At 40.2% G+C, this 20,588-nt stretch overlaps 1 protein-coding gene across 1 annotated transcript in view; it reads right to left on the bottom strand.

Annotated features, from left to right (window-relative positions):
- hook1 (hook microtubule tethering protein 1) overlaps window positions 1-20,588 on the bottom strand; it is a 63,246-nt gene that overhangs the window by 9,083 nt on the left and 33,575 nt on the right. The window contains exons 8-18 of the mRNA XM_033028524.1: window positions 18,999-19,082; window positions 14,844-15,007; window positions 10,828-10,968; window positions 9,685-9,886; window positions 8,222-8,332; window positions 6,669-6,756; window positions 6,193-6,253; window positions 5,473-5,613; window positions 4,563-4,650; window positions 1,844-1,875; window positions 155-237 (exon numbers count right to left, since the gene is read on the bottom strand). Coding sequence (XP_032884415.1) covers window positions 155-237; window positions 1,844-1,875; window positions 4,563-4,650; window positions 5,473-5,613; window positions 6,193-6,253; window positions 6,669-6,756; window positions 8,222-8,332; window positions 9,685-9,886; window positions 10,828-10,968; window positions 14,844-15,007; window positions 18,999-19,082 — 1,195 coding nt within the window. The remainder of the gene's footprint in view (window positions 1-154; window positions 238-1,843; window positions 1,876-4,562; window positions 4,651-5,472; window positions 5,614-6,192; window positions 6,254-6,668; window positions 6,757-8,221; window positions 8,333-9,684; window positions 9,887-10,827; window positions 10,969-14,843; window positions 15,008-18,998; window positions 19,083-20,588) is intronic.

Genomic DNA, 20,588 nt, shown 5'->3' with positions numbered 1-20,588 from the left:
TCATAGACTTGAAATATGATGCCTCCCTTCCATATTGCACAAATTGCATCACCTTACTTTGTTACAACTTCCAGTATTTTGCCTACACCAATCAACATTACGATAAAGTTATTTGGAAGATTATGCCATCTAAGAAATTATTTTCTATACTTACATTTCTGCTGTACGTCATGCTCTAGATCTTCAATAAACTCATTCTTTTTCTGCAGCTCATCTTGAGCTTCATGAAGTTTCTCTCTAACAATAAAATATGTCATAAATTATATATTTAACATAGAATATTCTTTTTTGGATCTTATCTATCTTATTTACTCCACACGTTTACGTTTTAGTTTTAATTTGCCCTCTGTTTTCTATCATGCATGTCAATTTCACCTTTTTTTAGTGAGATCAGACAAAAACTGTGAAACACTTTCAAAATCGTTGATCTTACCTGTAGATTTAAGCTACAACAAACTAAACCAAAAGCAGTCGAATAGTTACTTTAATTTTCTAAGAATGTTTGTTTTTGGTGGAGCTGGAGACATTTTTATAAGAAAGAATTCTAACTGTAATGAATCAAATGTGATGAAATGTTAAGCAATCTTTTCTAGAAAATGGACTGAAAATGATGACAAGGTCAATCAGTGCTTTGTTCCTGTCCCATAAATGTCCTGACCTCTGAAATAAACGTAACATTTCTCACTTTTTCATGTGACCATTCCACTTTAAGAGAAAATGTTGTTCATAATTTGTACTGGAATATTATGAATGCAAAATGTTATCTGTCAAGTGACAACTGCCGGAGATAGTTCATTGAACCCGTGAATTAGAAAGGGCTATTGGAATGATCAGTTCATTCGAGAGTGAAACATGCAAGAAACTAGGAAAGTAATCACATGGCCTCGTGAGCCTACTCAGTCATTCAATAAAATTATTGCTGATCCTTGACCAAGTTCATTTTTCTTCCTGATCCACAAATACCTTTTTTCATTTAAATATCTGAGCATCTATTGATCCTTTACTCTACTATGGAATCCACAGACCCCTGGGATAGAGAATGTCAAAGATTTAGTGTCCTCTGCATGTTAAAATTTCTCCTAATCTGTATCCTAAATAACCAGTGCCTAATGCTGAGATTATGCTTCTCAGTCTCTAAGGAGAATAAATTTAGGTGAGAACATTTTTACTTCCTTAATATAATCTCACTGAGCAAAAGTGCGAATGTATAAAATTATAATAAAGAATTCATATAAAACAAATTGTGTTTTACTCAATACTTCAATTTATTAAAACATCACGTGAAAGATAAACCAAACTCTTTCAATTTGCATCAGTAATGTCCCATATATCTAAACTAATTTTAACTCTTCCTTTTCTTTTGGCATCTGAAACAAACCCATTATATTAGGTTTAGAAAAAGATTCCGTTTTATTTTAAAAGCCAATGTTTAGTGAAATTATGGTTAATTTGATAGACAAGATAAATTCTATCCAGCTAGATAATTATCAACAAATGTTGAAGGATTCAAGGAGTTGAAAGGATATTTTTGCTTAGCAATGAAACATATCAAAACACATGGTGAGACCCATTTAATACCACATACTGTAAAACAGAAGCCAATTGAGATCAGGTTGGTTTTGAGCTCACTGTGACCATGGAGATCATGTAGGAATTACTAGCTGACGGATCACAAATTCTTTAGTTGTGCTTTTCATTTGATGGTACATACTTGTACATGACAAGGTACAAGAAAAAGTCAGAATGTGGATAAACTTAAACTACAGACATAATTAATTATACATACTTTCAAACCTAGTAATAATTTGGGAACATTAAATAGATAAAAATCTTGTTTACTTACAGATGTGCATCCAATTTCTTTAGTTCACTGGACTGCAAAGCAAGACAAAGCAAAAGTTTCATATGGCAATGTCCAATTGTTCAGCATGTTATCGTAAGTGGATACAAATGGAAATGCGGAAATTGTCATCACTAATGTAAATAGTGAGAATGTGTTGATGCCAGCTTTATTACAATTGCAACTGTCTGGTTTTCTAATGCTCTTTTCTTAAAATCGGTTAATCAAAGATACTTCTAAGAAGCCACACAAGCGGTTGAAATACATAATCAAGATTACATTCTTGCAAGCTGAATAATAACTAAAAAATAATTACATTGTCCAGAATCAGCTGTAATTTAAAAAAAAACCCAACCTTTCTCACATTTTGAAATCTTTAACTTTATTTTCGGAACCTCCTGATTATATACCCAATTTTATGCACTTGCATGTTATGGCCTGATTCATTTAAATTATTTTTCCTACTGCAATAATATTGCAGCCACTTTTAATTCTATTTAGTTTTCGGGTATTTTATGTGTTACATTAAAAAAAATAAAGTTCTACTTCATTCATCATGCATCAATTACTAGTTGGTGATGCACATTTTTGTTCAATCAAGGGGAGAAGGCCATACCCATAAACCATAAGCTGATCAACATGACTTTGGTGGTGGGAAAGGTTTCAGAGACAATGATGAAATTATAACTGCCACTTGGAGAATTTCAAATTGTTTCTGGAGAAAAAACACAGATTTGCTGTAGGCAAACAACACGTGACAAACCTAACGGAGGATTTATTTGATATAATGGAGAATATAGAAAAATAGGTGCAGGTGTAGACCATTCGGCCCTGCGAGCCAGCACCACCATTCAATATGATCATGGCTGATCATCCAAAATCAGTACCCTGTTCCTGCTTTCTCCCCATATTCCTTGATTCCTTTAGCCCTAAGTTCTCACTTGGAACGTTGATGAATGGGACACAGAACATGTCACCTATATGCGTTTTCAAATCTCACACTGTCAGAAGATGTTTGACAATGGCTCATACAAAAAGGTTGATTAAAACATTGCAGCCAGGAAATAAATAAATAAATAATGTTGTTCCAGTAGTCCCCTTAGACAAGTAATTATATAGATTAAAAATAGCCGAGGCCCCTGAATTGATCCTATAACACTTCATTAGATATTGTCTAACAATAAATGACTCATTTAGCATGGCTCTGATTTCTATTAGTTAGTTACCTCTCTATCTAGGCCAGCATATTCCCCTTAGCTCCATGTGGTCTATCTTGTGGAATTACATTTTGAACAGCATGTCAAGTTTAGGATTCATAAGTAGGACCACAGAGTGCATCAATAAGGAGGTTATCTTGAAACTTTTAAAACACGGCACAGAGCACAGACTATTCCTGATCACCACACAATAACAAAAAACAAGAACAAAAAACAAACTGAAGGAGGAACTCTGCGGGTCAAGCAACACATGTGAAGGAGATATGCAGGTGACATTTTGGATTGGAATGCTTCTTCAGACTAATGGAGCAAAGGGGAGATAGCTGGTAGAAAGAGCTACCTCTCCTGGTTTTTTCTTTCTACCAGCTATTATCCTTCCTCTTCTCCATCAGTCTGAATGACAAAAAGAGTCCTGAATGACAAAGTGAGTCCCAACCCAAAACATTAACTGTTGATTTCCCTCCACAGATGTTGCCTGACCTGCTGAATTCCTGCGGCAATTTGTTTTTTTGCTCACGATTCCAGCATCTAGTCTTGTGCCTACATTCTAAAGGGATTTCCCCTCACAGCCTTCTACACATGCGCCATAGAAAGCATTTTCCCGTGATGCATCACAACATGGTTTGGGGCCAGTTCCATCCAAGACCTCATGAAATTGGAGAGAATTGTGGCAGCCCAGATCAACCTCCCTTCCATTGATTCCATCTACACTTCACGTTGCCTCGGCAGGGCACCCCTGACACTCCATTTTCTTCCCTCTCCCATCAGGCTAGAGGCACAGAAGTGTGCAAAAGCATATCTCCAGATTCAGGGACAGGTTCTTCCCAGCTGTTTATCAGGCAACTGAACCATCCTAGCACCAACTATAGGGTGGTCCTAACCTACCATCTACCTCATTGGAGAAACTCGGACTATCTTTAATCAGACTTTATTGGAGTTTATCTTGCACTAAACATTATTCCCTTTATCCCGTATCTGCACACTGTGGACTGCTTTATTATAACTGTGCATGCAGCCGTTTCCGCAAGCCAGTCAGCTGTTCCCCCGCCGATGCTCCCATGTGATCTCCACGTCAGAGCTCCCACGTGGTCAAAATGTAAGAACAAGGAAATGCGCATGCTGTTTTTTTACCAAAGATGGACACAAATGCCAGAATAACGCAACATGCCAGGCAGCATCTCTGGAGAAAATGGACAAGTGACACCTCAGGTTGGGACCCCTCCCTGACTCAGTCTGGAGAGGGGTCCAGACCCAGGGTGTCACCTGTCCATTGCCTCCGGAGATGCTGCCTGATTCACTGAGTCGCTCCAGCATTTCGTGTCTATCTCCCACATGGTCACCGTATCGGTCACCATGTTGAATAGTGAATTTACACATGCGCAGTAGCCCCTCAGTTTCTGACGTGTAACATCTGACTTATACAACGGTCCCTTGGACATAACCCTAACACAAGACAGGGAACGTCTGCAAAATAATACAACCTTAATATACTTCCACTCACTCACTTCTTCTGTCTTTGTGCCTTGTTCCTGTAAGAATCTCTGGAGATCTTCTACTTGATGTTGCAGTTCTTGCACACGTTGATTTTCAAGTCTGCTCAGATTTTAAAAATAAATGGAAAACTGCTTGTTTAAACCAATTATTACTGAACACCTCCCTGTTGTTTTGGTTCTTCAAATGAAGCTATAAATTTTAATTTCATATTCCCTGCTCCCATTCTTATATATTTTTTGGCACCATGATTTTCTGGTGTTCACAATTACTTTTTACAGCATAGCCTCTTGCTTCATCTGGCTTCCTACACTGTTCTCAATGTAAGATTGAGGAACAGTACCTCATCCTCTGTCTGGGCATATTGCAGCTTTCAGGACACTGTATCAGAACTGGACAGTTTTGCTATAAAGTTATCCACCTGTAACATTAACTCTGTTTTCCCTTTCCATACGCACTGCCTGGTGTGTCGGACATTTCCAGCATTGCATTTTGATTTCAGGTTTAGTAGCAGCTCAGATCCTCACATTTCACAGCTGCAAGATGTGTCTATTTGCTTTTACTTTTTCAAACTCCCCTCAGTAATTTGTTAACTATTATTAACATCAAATGCACACTCTGGCCTCACCAGATCAAACCTATTCCCTTTATCCTTTCCATTCTTCTCCCAGCATGACAGGATCTTAGACAGGAATCATCAATTGTGTTTCACTCTCCACAGATGGTGCCTGACCAGCAGGTCAGGCAGCATCTCTGGTGAATATGGATAGGTGACGATTCAGGTCGAGACCCTTCTTCAGTCTGAAGAAGGATCTTAACTCGAAACCTTTCCATGTTTGCCAGAGATGCTGAGTTATTCCAGCACTTTGTGTCCTTTTTAGCAGTTAAAGAGCAGATCAAATCATATTCAAAACGCAGCCCAACCTATTTTCCGTCTCCAGTTCATTCTTTGTCCGATTTGCTTCGTCCAACAACTTCTGCAATATTGACATCCGCTCGTTCTCCGATCCCTCCTGCTGCAATTGTAACATCTTGTTCTCGTGCTGCAGTCGAATGAACTTCTCCCTAGGGGCCCAGAGTAGACTTGGTTATTGTTGATCAGCCAAGTGTCCCCAGCAACACTGATTGGGCTTTTCTTCAATTTATGAATTTACACTATAACACCATTGACTCTTTAAAGGTATGCGTGTTCAGCTTAATCAGCTATTTTCCACGTTAAGGAAAGCATTATACTCTCTGTGCACATGAATATACTCAACCAACATTCCCACAATTCATTTTAAATATGTCTAATTATCTGAAACATATATAGATATTTTCAGATTTATTGATTTTGTTGACTTTTTTTGGCAAGAGTCCTTTTGAAAAGAGTCCTTGAAATACTCTTATTTAAAACACAGTAACCATGAATTTCCCATGCGGATTGTTCCTGATCATCTGCAGAAATTACAGCAAGAGGTTAATGGAACATCCGGAGAAACACAGTAAATAGTTGTGAATTGAGAGAACCCATGGAAATTCAGAATAAAATGAATATTTATATTGCCTGAAGTTGATCTGATTTTAAACTCTTTAAAAAAGTGATATCAAAATTTCACCTTGAACATTACAAGATTTCTGAACGAAATAGAAATGCAATTGTACCTGTATTCCACAGGAAGAATTTCAGCTGCAAGATGATCTTGTGAATCCAGAGAGAATTTACCTAGAGATCAGATTCTTGAGGTTATTCATCATTTACTGTGAGCAATTAAGTAATATTTGTATAATAATTCAATTCACATCTCCTTGATGTTAAGCTCCATTTCACATCTAATTATCGAGATAAAAACAATTAGCAAAAAGGCTTTGTGCAAACACTGCAGATTGACAATTTCATATTTATGAATGGCATTTGAACTAATCACAGACTTATTGTTAATGGAGTTGGGATTAAGCAATGCATTAACAAATCTAATTTTTAAATAGCAAATTCCATTCAATAAGATAAAAATTAACTGTCATTTGTTACACTCAATGCAAATCAGAAAATTAAGATGTACAGGCATTTTAAGTAACGTACACAATCCTAGTGGCTGAAAAACATCAAATACTGCACGATTAAATGAACTGATAGCCACCTGATTGCAATAAGTGATCTTGCTGTAGTTGTGTACATTTGAGTTCCTCATTGGTTTCTCTAAGAGCATCGCGTTCTATAATCAATCTCTGAAAGTTCAAGAAACAGTTCAATAAATAACAGTCAAATGTATTCAATGAAAGACATTGAGATAATTCACAATGAGTGAATTACTAAGCAATGATATTGAAAAGTGGGGTTTTAATAAGTGCCATCCCAAAATTTGGACAACACAGCAGAAATTATTCCATGTGCACACCTGCACTTTATTATTTATTTACTGTAGACACAAGGAACTGCAGATATCAGGCAACATCTCTGAACAATATTGAAAGACAATATTTTGGGTCGGCCATAATGTTGTCTATCCATGCCCTCCAGAGATGTTGCCTGATCTGCTGAATTCCTCCAGGACTTTGTGGTTTACTTATTATTTATTTACTATTGCCCTCGGACAATGGCGTGACTTTTTGATGGCGAATGCCTTTCTTGAATATATGGACATAATTACGGAGACTATCACTGCTGGGCCTAGTGCATGTCAGTTTGATACAAACTTTGCTACACAGACTTATTAAATCTAATTTTACAACTTGCAGTGCTGGCAGCTGAACATAGCCTCTGAACTATTGGTCCTATAACCTAACTACTTGACTAAACCATGTAGAATTGTGACAGCTTGCACCCAAAAGTTTTCATCTGTTCTCAATGTCAGTTTTTTTTAATCATTAGGGACTAATTAATTCTACATTGAAGGAACAGAGAAACAAGCTAGTTAAGCTGCAATTCTCATACCACCCAATTACTCTTAGAGGGGGATTTGGGAAATAGAGTTAGCAATTCCCTCAAAGCTAGAACACAATTTTTATGGGAAGAAAGTTTGCATGGCTGGAAGCAATGTGACAGCAAAGAAACATCAAGAAAACTAAAGTACTGAATAAAATATAACCATACGACTATGCACCAATTACCACAATGGTGTTTTCAATATTTAGGTTAAGCAATTTTATACAATATTAAAATGCCTTATCCATTTATGATGTTCAAAAGGTTAGGGAACTAGTTTGCTTACATTTGGTGGAAATTAGTAAAGTCACATTTGAATAAATAAGCTAATAATTTATCACCAGCAAAAAATATGAGGATCATAGGTGATCCCAGAGAGTTGTGAGTCTGTGAACTTTCACACAGAGAGTTGTGAGTCTGTGGAATTCTCTGCCTCAGGCCGGTTCTCTGGATACATTCAAGAGAGCTAGATAGGGCTCTTAAAGATAGCGGAGTCAGGGGATGTGGAGGAGAAGGCAGGAACGGGGTACTGATTGGGGATGATCAGCCATGATTACATTGAATTGCGGTGTTGGCTCGAAGGGCCGAATGGCCTACTCCTGCACCTACTGTCTATTGTCTATTGTGACAGATTCTTAAGGAAACAAAGAGCAAATACCTTGTAGTGAACCAATTCCTCAAACATTTCATCAAACAAGACAGTCCGATTCAAACAGTTTTAAAAAGAACAAGGATGTTCCCTTTTATCTGAATATTAAGGACACTTGCCTCTTTTTCCTTTAGCAATGTTTCCTGCTTTTCCTCGATCTGTTTCAGCTCAAAAGCCAATTTGTCTGCTCTTCTTGTTTCCCCGGACAATGAGCTGTGGAGCTCCTGAACCTTGAATGACAAAAAGCTTCCAGTGTTATAAGAAATCATCAAATCAATTGACACTGTTGTAATAAATTGCGAAAATTGTCTTCATTGATATGATGGGGGTGTAATGAAAAGGAAAATTCAGGCTTTTCATCTAAAATGGAGTTGTCAGCTCTCAATTCCTATGTTGAACAAGCAGGCTGCCTTAGAGAAACAATTAGGTGCTCGGGGAAAATAAATGGGCCCACTTTAAAGTAAATCACATGGCCATCACCCATATGGCTGCAAGGATAAACTTTTTCTTACTGTAGACAACCGAGACTACTTAGTCCCTTATGTAAGGTATAACCTTTGTTTTAGTATTGGGGTTTTTAGAATAGCTGACTGATGTTTATACATAAGAGAAGAAGCCTGGAGTATAGGAACAAGGACTTGTTGAGTTTAAAATGATCATGGGAACAGGGGTCTCTGCGAGCAGATGGGAGACAGTAGCTGGGGCCCTAATGCGTTTTAAGGGGCTATGACAAACATCTCCTGTCATGCCAAATGCCAAACCATGCACTTTCCCAAAGAGTTGGGTGGGAGATTATTAGAGATTTTCTGTATTGGGTGTTTCAGTTAGGCAGGAGAGGAACTATGCAAGTTAGCAATTTTCATGAAAGTTTAAAATAATTCAGGGGAGTGCAAGGGAAATTTAAAACAATCTTTCTTCAACTACAATAGATAGGGTAGACAGTGAGAACCTTTTCTCCTGGGATAGAGATATCAAATACTGGAGGGCGTAGCTTCAAGATGAGTGGGGCAAAGTTTAAAGGAGATGTACGGCAAAAGTGTTTTTTACACAGAGAAAGGTGAGTGCCTGGAACATTGCCAGGGGTGCTGGTGGCAGTAGATATGATAGTGGCACTTTAGAGACTTTTAGATAGGCACCATGGATATGCAGAGAATAGAGGAAGATGGATTACATGCAGGCAGATAAGAGTTGGTCTTGGCATCATGTTCAGCACTGAAACTGTGGGCCAAAGGGTCAATACTGTTCAATGATCTATGTTCTAGTACCATATTTTGGAACAATGCCAACAAACTAAGTCGTTAAAATATATATATATATTCTGTTGTCCAATTCTCAAGCTAACTTTTCTCAGCCCGAACTCAGAGATGCTGATAACAAAACTGCTTATCCATTGGAGGTCTCTTTCTCAAACACATGAATCAACTGAGGGATCTTGTGGACCTGATGACTAACTATTGCATTAGACAATGTCATATCAATGGACTCTTTGGGAGCTGCTTAGATTTAAATTATGACAAATTATATTTTACTGTATTTGTGAAACTGCCAGACAGACATATCAGGATTTGTGCTTGAAGCTTACCTGTCTCTTGTATGTCTCCAGCTGAGCACGGACTGCATTCGCTTTCCGGAGTTCCTCCTCCAGGCTGACTACATTCTGCATGTATATCATGTTTTTGTCCTCCAATAATTTCATCTGCCGCCTCAAGTCATTCAGATCATCCAGTTTCTTTTTGTATGTCTCCACTGAGGCCTCTAATTTGATCACCTTATCTGAGTAATTCCTGTAAAAGGAATCAGAGAAATGATACAATGCACGAGGCAGCTATTCAGACTGTCAAGTGCACAACTCAAAGAAGAGAAATCCTGTCAGACACATTCTGCTGCAGCCTTGAAGTGATTTGTGCTAAAGAGCCTATCAACTTCTCTTTAGGAAGTCCTGATTGGCCGCGTCTACACCAACCTTGTGTTCCAAATTATAACCCCGTTCTACACAATAATAAAAGCATTCCCCCACACCCCACTCTGTTTCACCCATCACTTTAAATCCAAGACTCTAGTCCTTGAACCACTGGCTCGTGAAGGCACCTCTCTGTTTAGTCTGTAATCAGGAAGGTTTAGCATGAAAAAGTACAGAGAATATTTCAGTAGAACTTTGAACAAATTTCCTGAAAAGATAAGCAGGAGAAAGCAATTACAGACACGGAACTGGGTAACGTTACAATAATAAATGAGAAACACATTTTAAATGCAAAAACATCTCCTTAATGGTTTTTCCAAATTCTCAGCACCACTGAAAGACATTATATAGATGTGAAAATCCAGTTATACAGCACACATTAACTGTAAAATGAATAGACCACCCAATAAGATGTGCACAATTCCTTTGTGGACAGAGCAGGGTCCGCACACATTGGTGGCAAGGTATACATTGCAGTGATAGGGCATACACCATGCAAATCCGTAATGATATTTGGAAGGGAGTGGGAGGTTGACAACAAGCCCCACCCGCTGAAATGCTGAAAGTTTACACTGACAGCTTAGTCATAATGCAGCCCACCCTACGTTGTTCACTGTGAATGTTTCACATTCAAAAGCATTCAAAATCCAAGCCATTATAAACACATTCACATTTAATAAGTTCATAAGTTATTGGAGCAGAATTAGGCCATTTGGCCCATCAAGTCTCCTCCGCCAGTCAACCGTGGCTGATCTATTTTTTTACCTCAGAACATCAATTTCATCTTTAAGAGCAAGGTTTTCCTCTGCCAAACTGTTAAGTTCATCATTTCTATGTTGTACTTCAATCAATTGTTGCTCTAGTTCCACACAATGAATGCGATAGTCATCCTTTGCTGCTTCAAGCCTAGAGAGTAACAATAAAATCAGGGTCGATAAAATAGAAAGACACAAATCATTCCCAGGTAACAAACATGCCTTCAACTATGTCTGGAATAAGTTCATCCTAGCGACTGGTAAGGAGAGCTCAGATGTACTCAATGTCCAACCTTTTAAATGAAGGAGGACTGGTATATGACTGGAAGCCATATTCACGGAATGGAATCACTGTCCTGGTGTGGAACGGCAAATGCAGATCCTACCAGCACACAGACTTAAAACCTTTCAAAGAGCCTTTGATTGCTGGCAAGCTATTAAAGACCGATGGGATGTCCTAGGATAGGCAGCTCAGAATACGGGTTGTCCTCGAGTTAAGACAGGGTTCTGTTCATCTCACCCAAACAGCTAGAAGGTCAGAAATGCACGCAATGAACTGAATTTCCACACAGCAGAAGATGCCTGCAGTCCTGCAGCAGCCAGCAAATCCATCCTGCTAGTCTCTCAAATGCTTGTTTGTATGTACAAGCTGTACATAAGTTGGGCTTTTGTAAGTTCGGGAGGACCTGTACACTGATTTAAGGCAAGTTGTCACTTGGTATCCACAGAGCTTTGTCACGCATTTGTTGGATCAGCTCAATCGATCGTCCACATCCGGAAAAGGCCAAGCACAGACTGGAGGAGATTGTGATACTAATCAGCAGGCTGGGCCCAATAGTATCTAGCTAATCCATCTAATAAATATTTACAATACTGTCGGGTTATGATTTTTCTACATATAATGGCACAGCAAGTATAATTTAAATTTTTGGGGAAACTTTTTTTCAATCTCTTACCTCGACGGAGATGCAACTTTTTTCTGTATCGTATCGTATGGACGGGAAAGGAATGGAGGGTTATGGTCTGAGTGCAGGTAGATGGGACTAGGGGAGAATAAGTGTTTGGCACGGACTAGAAGGGCCGAGATGGCCTGTTTCCGTGCTGCAATTGTTATATGGTTATATGGTTATATATGGAATCTCTGCCCGCACTGCGGCCTAACATCATAGAGTTGGCGGCCTTTCCTAGAAACCGACGGGCGCTACAAGCCGCGGGACTTTACATCGCGGAGCTTACAATCCGTTTGCCGGGGATCGAAGCTCCAACCGCACGGCCTGTGAACTTTAACATCGTGAAGCCCGCGGTCTCTGGTAAGAAGAGGCCGACTCGGGAGCTCCATGACGCGGAGAGAGTTTCAACCACCCCGACGCGGGAGTTTCGATCACCCCGATGAGGGCTTCGATTGTCGGCTGCAGGGGCTTTGATTGCTTCAACCGTGGGAGATCAAAGAGGAAGAACTTTATTGCCTTCCATCATGGTGAGAAATATGGAATACACTGTGGTAGATGCTTATGTTAACTTTTATGTGGTTGTGTGTCTTGATGCATTTCACTTAGTATGGCTGTATGGTAACTCAAATTTCATTGTACCTTAATTGGCACATGTGACAATAAACTGACCTTGAAACCTTGAAACTTAATACAATATTTAAGAATTCCTGAGACAATCTGCATAAAAGGTCAAATAAGCTGAAAAGGAAGGCAAAAATTTTAAAAGGTAATCAGAGGAAGCTCACTGAAGATTTCAAAAAAGGGTGCTGTAAGGAGAGGAGCTGGATTTGTTCCAGAATGGTAAGGGAGAGTTTTAAGAATGTTAAAACATAGGAAAGGTTTCATGGTGAGGGTGCTTATTAAGAAGGAAATGTATGGGCATCGATTCGTTGCGAAAATTAAATGTTATTCGATGGTGCAATTAATGCAGAGAAATTAATTGCACCAATTAAGTGGTGGGCAAATTAATGGAAAAGATACTTAAAGATAATATATATAAGCATCTGGATAAACAGGGTCTGATTAGGAACAGTCAACATGGATTTGTGCCTGGAAGGTCATGTTTGACTAATCTTCTTGAATTTTTTGAAGAGGTTACTAGGGAAATTGACGAGGGTAAAGCAGTGGATGTTGTCTATATGAACTTTAGTAAGGCCTTTGACAAGGTTCCTCATGGAAGGTTGGTTAAGAAGGTTAAACTGTTGGGTATAAATGCAGGAATAGCAAGATGGATTCAGCAGTGGCTGAATGGGAGAAGCCAGAGGGTAATGGTGGATGGCTGTTTGTCGGGTTGGAGGCAGTTGACTAGTGGGGTGCCTCAGGGATCTGTGTTGGGTCCTTTGTTGTTTGTCATGTACATCAATGATCTGGATGAAGGGGTGGTAAATTGGATTAGTAAGTATGCAGATGATACCAAGATAGGGGGTGTTGTGGATAATGAAGAGGATTTCCAAAGTCTACAGAGTGATTTAGGCCATTTGGAAAAATGGGCTGAAAGATGGCAGATGGAGTTTAATGCTGATAAATGTGAGGTGTTACACCTTGGCAGGACAAATCAAAATAGGACGTACATGATAAATGGTAGGGAATTGAAGAATACAGTTGAACAGAGGGATCTGGGAATAACCGTGCATAGTACCTTGAAGGTGGAATCTCATATAGATAGGGTGGTAAAGAAAGCTTTTGGTATGCTAGCCTTTATAAATCAGAGCATTGAGTATAGAAGCTGGGATGTAATGTTAAAATTGTACAAGGCATTGGTGAGACCAAATCTGGAGTATGGTGTACAATTTTGGTCGCCCAATTATAGGAAGGATGTCAACAAAATAGAGAGAGTACAGAGGAGATTTACTAGAATGTTGCCTGGGTTTCAACAACTAAGTTACAGAGATAGGTTGAATAAGTTAGGTCTTTATTCTCTGGAGCGCAGAAGGTTAAGGGGGGACTTGATAGAGGTCTTTAAAATGATGAGAGGGATAGACAGAGTTGATGTGATCAAGCTTTTCCCTTTGAGAATAGGGAAGATTCAAACAAGAGGACATGACTTCAGAATTAAGGGACAGAAGTTTAGGGGTAACATGAGGGGGAACTTCTTTACTCAGAGAGTGGTAGCGGTGTGGAATGAGCTTCCAGTGGAAGTGGTGGCGGCAGGTTCGTTGGTATCATTTAAGAATAAATTGGATAGGCATATGGATGAGAAGGGAATGGAGGGTTATGGTATGAGTGCAGGCAGGTGGGACTAAGGGAAAAAAATTGTTCGGCGCGGACTTGTAGGGCCGAGATGGCCTGTTTCCGTGCTGTAATTGTTATATGTTATATGTTATATGTGCACTGATTGTATTTTCTGTATATAATTTTGTGAATTCATGTAGTTGTGAAATAAAAAAAGGTGGAACTGAAACAAGGAACAATGTGATGAGGTGATGTCCCAAACTTGCTGTTACCAAAGAATAAGATCAATAATGTGAGTGATGTGCTAAAGTTGGCAAGGCCATCAGACAAAGCAACGGTAGGTACAATCATCTGCATTATTGGTGCTAAATGAAGCTCCATCTGGTGGTTGAAATATGGAGTGCAGTGGTGATGCCACGAGGAACATGCATTACACATTTAAAAAATATATATTTTCAGGATCAAATCCAGCATTCATTACTCTCTCTTGTTGGAGATATTCATTGCCTGGTGCCTTTTGTGGCCAGAATATTACTTGCCAGACATTGCATCAAAGTTGCTTAGGTCTTGTTCTATTGCAGCCATTAAAATGTTTCATATGGTTGGAGTTAAAAATGAAATTATGCAATAATCAATGAACAATCATCACTTCTGTCTATATGATGGAAATGAAAGTCATTGATGAAGCAGTTGAAAATGGCAGGGTTTAAGCCACTGCTCTGAGGAGCCCTGAGTGGCATCCTAGGATTAGGATGATTGACTCCGACAACCGTAGTCTTCCTCCTTCGTGAAAGGTATAACTCTATCACTGACGTCCACGTCATGTTTATCACTCAAATTAAATGAACAGAAATGAATCACATACCTGTAATTATCTTGTTGTATTTGATCCAACTGAAGCTGGATGTTGAAGTACTTCTTGCTAGCAAGGTTCTGCGGATCATCAACAGGATCCATCTGTTGCATTCTTTCTGTTAGAAGATCATTCTCAGTCAACAAACTGTTCCTTTCATCTTGTAGAGCAGAAACCTAAATGTAGTAGATATTTTGACATGTTATCAATTTAATCACGGTACCTAATTCCACTTACTTAGTTTCTCATATAATTGGATCTCCTGGATAATTGGGATTGCCTGAGGTGTCAGAGAGGCATTTCCTTGGATTTTGTTCATTTATTTTCCCTGGAGTTTTGCTTTCCGTTCTTTCCCTCTGTACTCAAGAGTTTAGACTGCCATGTAGAAACAGCAAATTGTAATATTGGACAGGATTTTTTATTATTAATATCATGTTTACATGTACCATACATTCACATTGTACTAATCAACTCTGCCACATTGCTCCAAAAATCATATCCATAACCAAGTCAGCCAAAATGTTTAAATTGAAGGGATTATTTACAGTATGCACCCCGAGCTATTGTTACAAATGCACTATTGTGACAATAAAGAGCCAGGACCAAATCAATTTGACTAGTGCTACATGAAAGCTATACTTCCATGGGAAATTATTATTATTATTAATTAAACATTTTTGAAGAAGCAAAATGGAACCTTATGGTTTTGCCAAATGCAATGATACAAATAATTCCATTCAAATAAAGTTACGTAGATGCAGTTGTTCGCTCTCTTCCTTCTGCAATGGAAATATCTCTTTAAAAAGGCATAACACAGAATAGTACTGCACAGGAATGGCCCCTCTGGGCCACAATGTATGATGCAAATTACTGATCTCATCTGCCTGTACATGATGCATCTATACTATTACTAAAACTCTCATCTTGACCACTTCTGGTCTGCGTTGTTTTTAAATTTGCACAAAAACGGTACCCTATATCGCTAGAATTTTTCACCACCTTACTCACCGTTCTCCTCTGCTCCAAGCGCGCCAGGTTTTGTTCCGATCGGTGGAATATTACAAAAGTTATGAAGGTTTAAAAAATCATGAGATGAGCAGGTACACAAAAAAGCTGGAGAAACTCAGCGGGTGCAGCAGCATCTATGGAGCGAAGGAAAAAGGCAACGTTTCGGGCCAAAACCCTTTTTCAGACATGAGATGAGCAGATTGGTCTTCTCGCCTGTCGGTCACCTTGAAGGTAACGCCCCTTCCGGAGGTGAGAAGAATAAAGCCCCGGAGGCCGGGCCTGAGTCAGTCAGCATGGAAGCCGTGAGTGAGAGTTAAGTCCAGAACTGTGAGTCCACAATCCGTTAGTGAGTGAACTGTGAGTCCACAAGCCGTGAGTGAACTGTGAGTCCACAAGCCGTGAGTGAGTGAACTGTGAGTCCACAAGCCGTGAGTGAATGAACGAGGAGTGCACAAGCCGTGAGTGACTGAACTGTGAGTCCACAAGCCGTGCTGAGTCCGGAGGTCGCTCTGAGTCCGGAAGTCGCACTGAGTCCGGAAGTCGAGTCTGAGTCCAGAGGTCTACAAGCCGTGAGTGACTGAACTGTGAGTCCACAAGCCATGAGTGAGTGAACTGTGAGTCCACAAACCGTGAGTGAGTGAACTGTGAGTCCACAAACCGTGGCTGAGTGAACTGTGAGTCCAGAAGCCGTGGCCGAGTGAACTGTGAGTCTACAAGCTATGGATGAGTGAACTGTGAGTCCACAAGCCGTGGCTGAGTGAACTGTGAGTGCACAAGCCGTGGCTGAGTGAACTGTGAGTCCACAAGCCGTGGCTGAGTGAACTGTGAGTCCACAAGCCGTGGCTGAGTGAAATGTGAGTTCACGTCATGAGTGAGTGAACTGTGAGTCCACAAGCCGTGAGTGAGTGAACTATGAGCCCAGAAGGCTCACCACCCCCGCCCACACACACCCATCCCCCTCCCCTCGCACACACCCCGCCCACCCCCAGTAGCAGGCCACGGCAGCAGTCGGCCATGCCAGTGTTTCACCCCCCTCCCCCGGCCTCTGCCTGAAGCCGTCCCCCTCCCCCGGCTACAGAATTCTCCCGCCGGCCCCCACCTGAAGCCTCCCCATCCCCAGCTGCAGGACTAGCCCAAGAATCCATTCGGCCCACATTGTCCATACTAGCCACCTGGAAAACAGTCCCTTCGGCCCACAACACCCATACTAGCCCTCCAGAAAGCTCCCAACCCCACTAGCCACCACCTGAAGCCGTTCCCCTCCCCGGGCTGCAGGACGCTCCCCCCTCCCCCACCGGTCCCCGACAGCCCCCGCATGAAGCCGACCGCCTCCTGTGGGTGCAGAACGCTTGCCTGGCAACAATCCTTTCAGCTCACTGAGTCCACGTTGACCATTAATCTAGTTCACACTACTTCTTTGTTATCCCACTTTCTTAACTAGTTTCTACACATTAAGCACAACCTTTTTTACAGAGGCCATAGGGCAGCATGGTGTCGCAGCGGTAGAGTTGCTGCCTTACAGCGCCAGAGACCCAGGTTCGATCCTGACTACAGGGCTTGTCTGTATGGAATTTGTACGTTCTCCCCGTGACCTGCGTGGGTTTTTTCCATGATCTCCAGTTACCTCCCACACTCCAAAGTTATACAGGTATGTAGTTTAATTGGCTTGGCAAAATTGTAAATTGTCCCTAATGTGTGTAGGATAGCATTAGTGTGGAGGAATCGCTGGTTATCGCTGACTCAGTGGGCCGAAGGGCTTGTTTTTCTAAACTAAACTAAAATATTTGGGATGAAGGAGGAATCCAGAAAGAAAACATGCGATCACAGGGAGAATGTGCAAACTCCACACAGACAGCATCTGAGGTTGGGATTGAACCCAGATCTCTGGTGCTGTGAGGCGGCAGCTCTACAACTGTACGTGGATGCCACCCAATATTAGACCATTGACAAGTTTATCAATCTCTTTATATGTTTCCTATTCCTCTTACCATTGACCAAGATAAAACAATTACTTCCTTTACGAAATTAAAATCGGTGGCCTTTGCAGGCTACAATGTACAGTTCTTAAGTGATTCTTGATCATAAAAATATTGTTTTTCAGCATGTCATTCTTTAAAAATCATAAATAATATTATTTTTGCATCGCCATTGCATTCATTAGATTTTACTGCTTTTGAACAGTCTCAAAATGACATAATCATGAAACTAAAAGAAAAATCAGATTGAAATGGCATCCTTCAAGATTGCATTGTTCACTACAATTAATAAAGAACAGAAAAAAATAACATTATTTCCAATATTAAATTTACCCTGGAAAACCTTTTCATTTCAACCAAATTACATTTGGTGTATTCTACATTTGAATCTGCAAAGCATGATGTCATTACACTGATTGATGCAGCAACCTATATTGCACATTTATTTTCATCCCTCAATTATGTGAATTTATAAAAAAATAGGTTCTATGGTAAGAACAAAGATAAAATATTCCTTTAAGAAACAGTTTCCTCCCCAGTTTTTGAAACCTCTTCGTTTTACAGCACTGAGTGAAGATTTCACATCACATCCCCCTTTCCCTGAAATAGACTATAAGAAATATGCCTAAAATTATCTTTTAACATCAGTGTGTAACAAGGTACTGGAAATGCATTAGGACAGGTTGCATTGATATATCCCTTATCCTCTTCCCTTCCATACAAGGTGAAAGGAGTGCCAAGTCTGTTCAGCTTGTTGCTAACCACTTGAATTTCAAGTCATGTTATTATACCTGTGCTATCATGTAGGGTTACCTATTTTGATAAGCATTTAACATTTAATGTGTATAAGGAGAGTTATTCATAATTTTGATAAGCATTTAACTAGCAATGTACACCGTTCAACAGATGACCATAAGAGTATAATGTTAAACACTTTACGATATGTAAGTACCAGTAATTTGCCTCAGCAAGTAAGCAATAATTTCCTTCAATCCAATCAGGTGATAAATACAATTCAAAAAATACACAAGCATTTCAGTACACCCACCAAACCCTCATGTACTTCAAGTTAAAGGTATAACCATGGGCATATGGTCTCATGTTATAAATACATTGGGCCATTTGCTACAGGCAGGGACCATTCTCCCACTACAGATTACACAGTGGGTTTCTGCACACTGACCTGTATATCCAATTCCTGGCACCGCTGTGTTAGTTCCTTTTTCTGTACCAAGGCCTCATTGCGGTCTTCCAGAGCTTTTTGCAGCTGTAAACATAAACTTCAAATAAATCCTGCATTTTGTACAAACAGGCCACTGGATTAGGCCATTCACAGATGGTAGACAGCATATTTACAGGCCATTCACAGATGGTAGACAGCATATTTAAATGTTTAATATTTAGCAACTCTTGGAAAGAGGGTGGCAGAGTAGCGCAGTGGTAAAGCTGCTACCTTACAGCACCAGAGACCTGTGTTTGAACTAGACTATGGGTACTGCCTGTACAGAGTTTGTATGTTCTCCCTGTGACTGCGTGGGTTGTCTCCCGGCGCTCCGGTTTCCTCCCACACTACTACAAAGACGTACTGGTTTGCAGGTTAATTGGCTTTGGTAAAATTGTACATTGTCCCCAGTGTGTAGGATGGTGTTAGTGGGGTGATTGCTGGTCCGCATGGACTCGGTGGGCCAAAGGGCCTGTTCCTGTGCTGCACTTCTAAGTAAAGTCTAAAGTAAAGAAACATTTTGAATAATTTTTTTACACTTTGTGAAACAGGGTGGCACAGTGGTGCTGCTGGTATAGACGGTGTCTCTGGGCACTGGACACCCAGGTTCGATCCTGACCACATGAGCTTCCCCTCACATACAAAGGACATGCAAGATTGTAGGTATATTAGCTGCAGTAAAATCGCCCCCAATGTGAAGGGAGTGGATGAGAAAGGGGAATAACAAACAACATATGAATGGTAGGTGGATGTGAACCTGAAGGGCCTGTTCTTATGTTGTATCTCTAAACTAAACTAAGGGCTACAGTGATGTTGAATCTGTGCTTCCATGAATTGAGTTTGTTCACAGACTCAAAGGAAAAAAGGTTTTCATCTAGCGTAACAGGGGCTTAATTAGATTCCAATCATTGACTAACCTATGGTGCTCCTGGGGAAACAACTGGTCTGTTCCTCATTTGCCTTACCTTTCGAATTCTAAAGCCCCATCCCTGTCTGACTAATAGACTCACATTCAAAAATAGTTAACTTCAAAGCATAGCAGTGCTATCCACCATCAGATTCTGGCTGTACTTCTTCCAAGGCAAGTTTTCTTATTGGATTTTTTTTGCATTGCCCTAGAAACCAGGAAACTATAAAACCCACATTAACAAAACAATCTGCTGCAATGAGGGAAGGTATTCATGTATTCCTTTGCATCCAAAATTGAGGCAAAACAGGCAACTTTGTCCTCCCCTTCCTAATCAGTTTAAACCAGCCAGTCATCTGATACCACTTCTCCTTATAAAATTAAGTACAGACATGAACCACACCTTGTTTAATGCCTTGCTTGTTTCCCATCCAAATTCCACCTTCATGGCTGTCGCATGATTGTCAACAGTGACAATTTGACAGTGGCCAAACTTTCTTCAAATAAGGAATGGCATCTCCTCACTAGCTACACAACTGGCTTCTCTCTAACTACCACAGCTGGAAGCATTGCAGAGAAGATTTACAATGATATTACCAGGCCTCGAGGGCCTGAGCTATAGGATGAGATTGCGCAAGCTAGGA

The sequence above is a fragment of the Amblyraja radiata genome, chromosome 10 (genome assembly GCF_010909765.2).
Source record: "Amblyraja radiata isolate CabotCenter1 chromosome 10, sAmbRad1.1.pri, whole genome shotgun sequence".
Taxonomy (NCBI): Eukaryota; Metazoa; Chordata; class Chondrichthyes; order Rajiformes; family Rajidae; genus Amblyraja; species Amblyraja radiata.
This window is presented reverse-complemented; position numbering and strand designations above follow the sequence as displayed.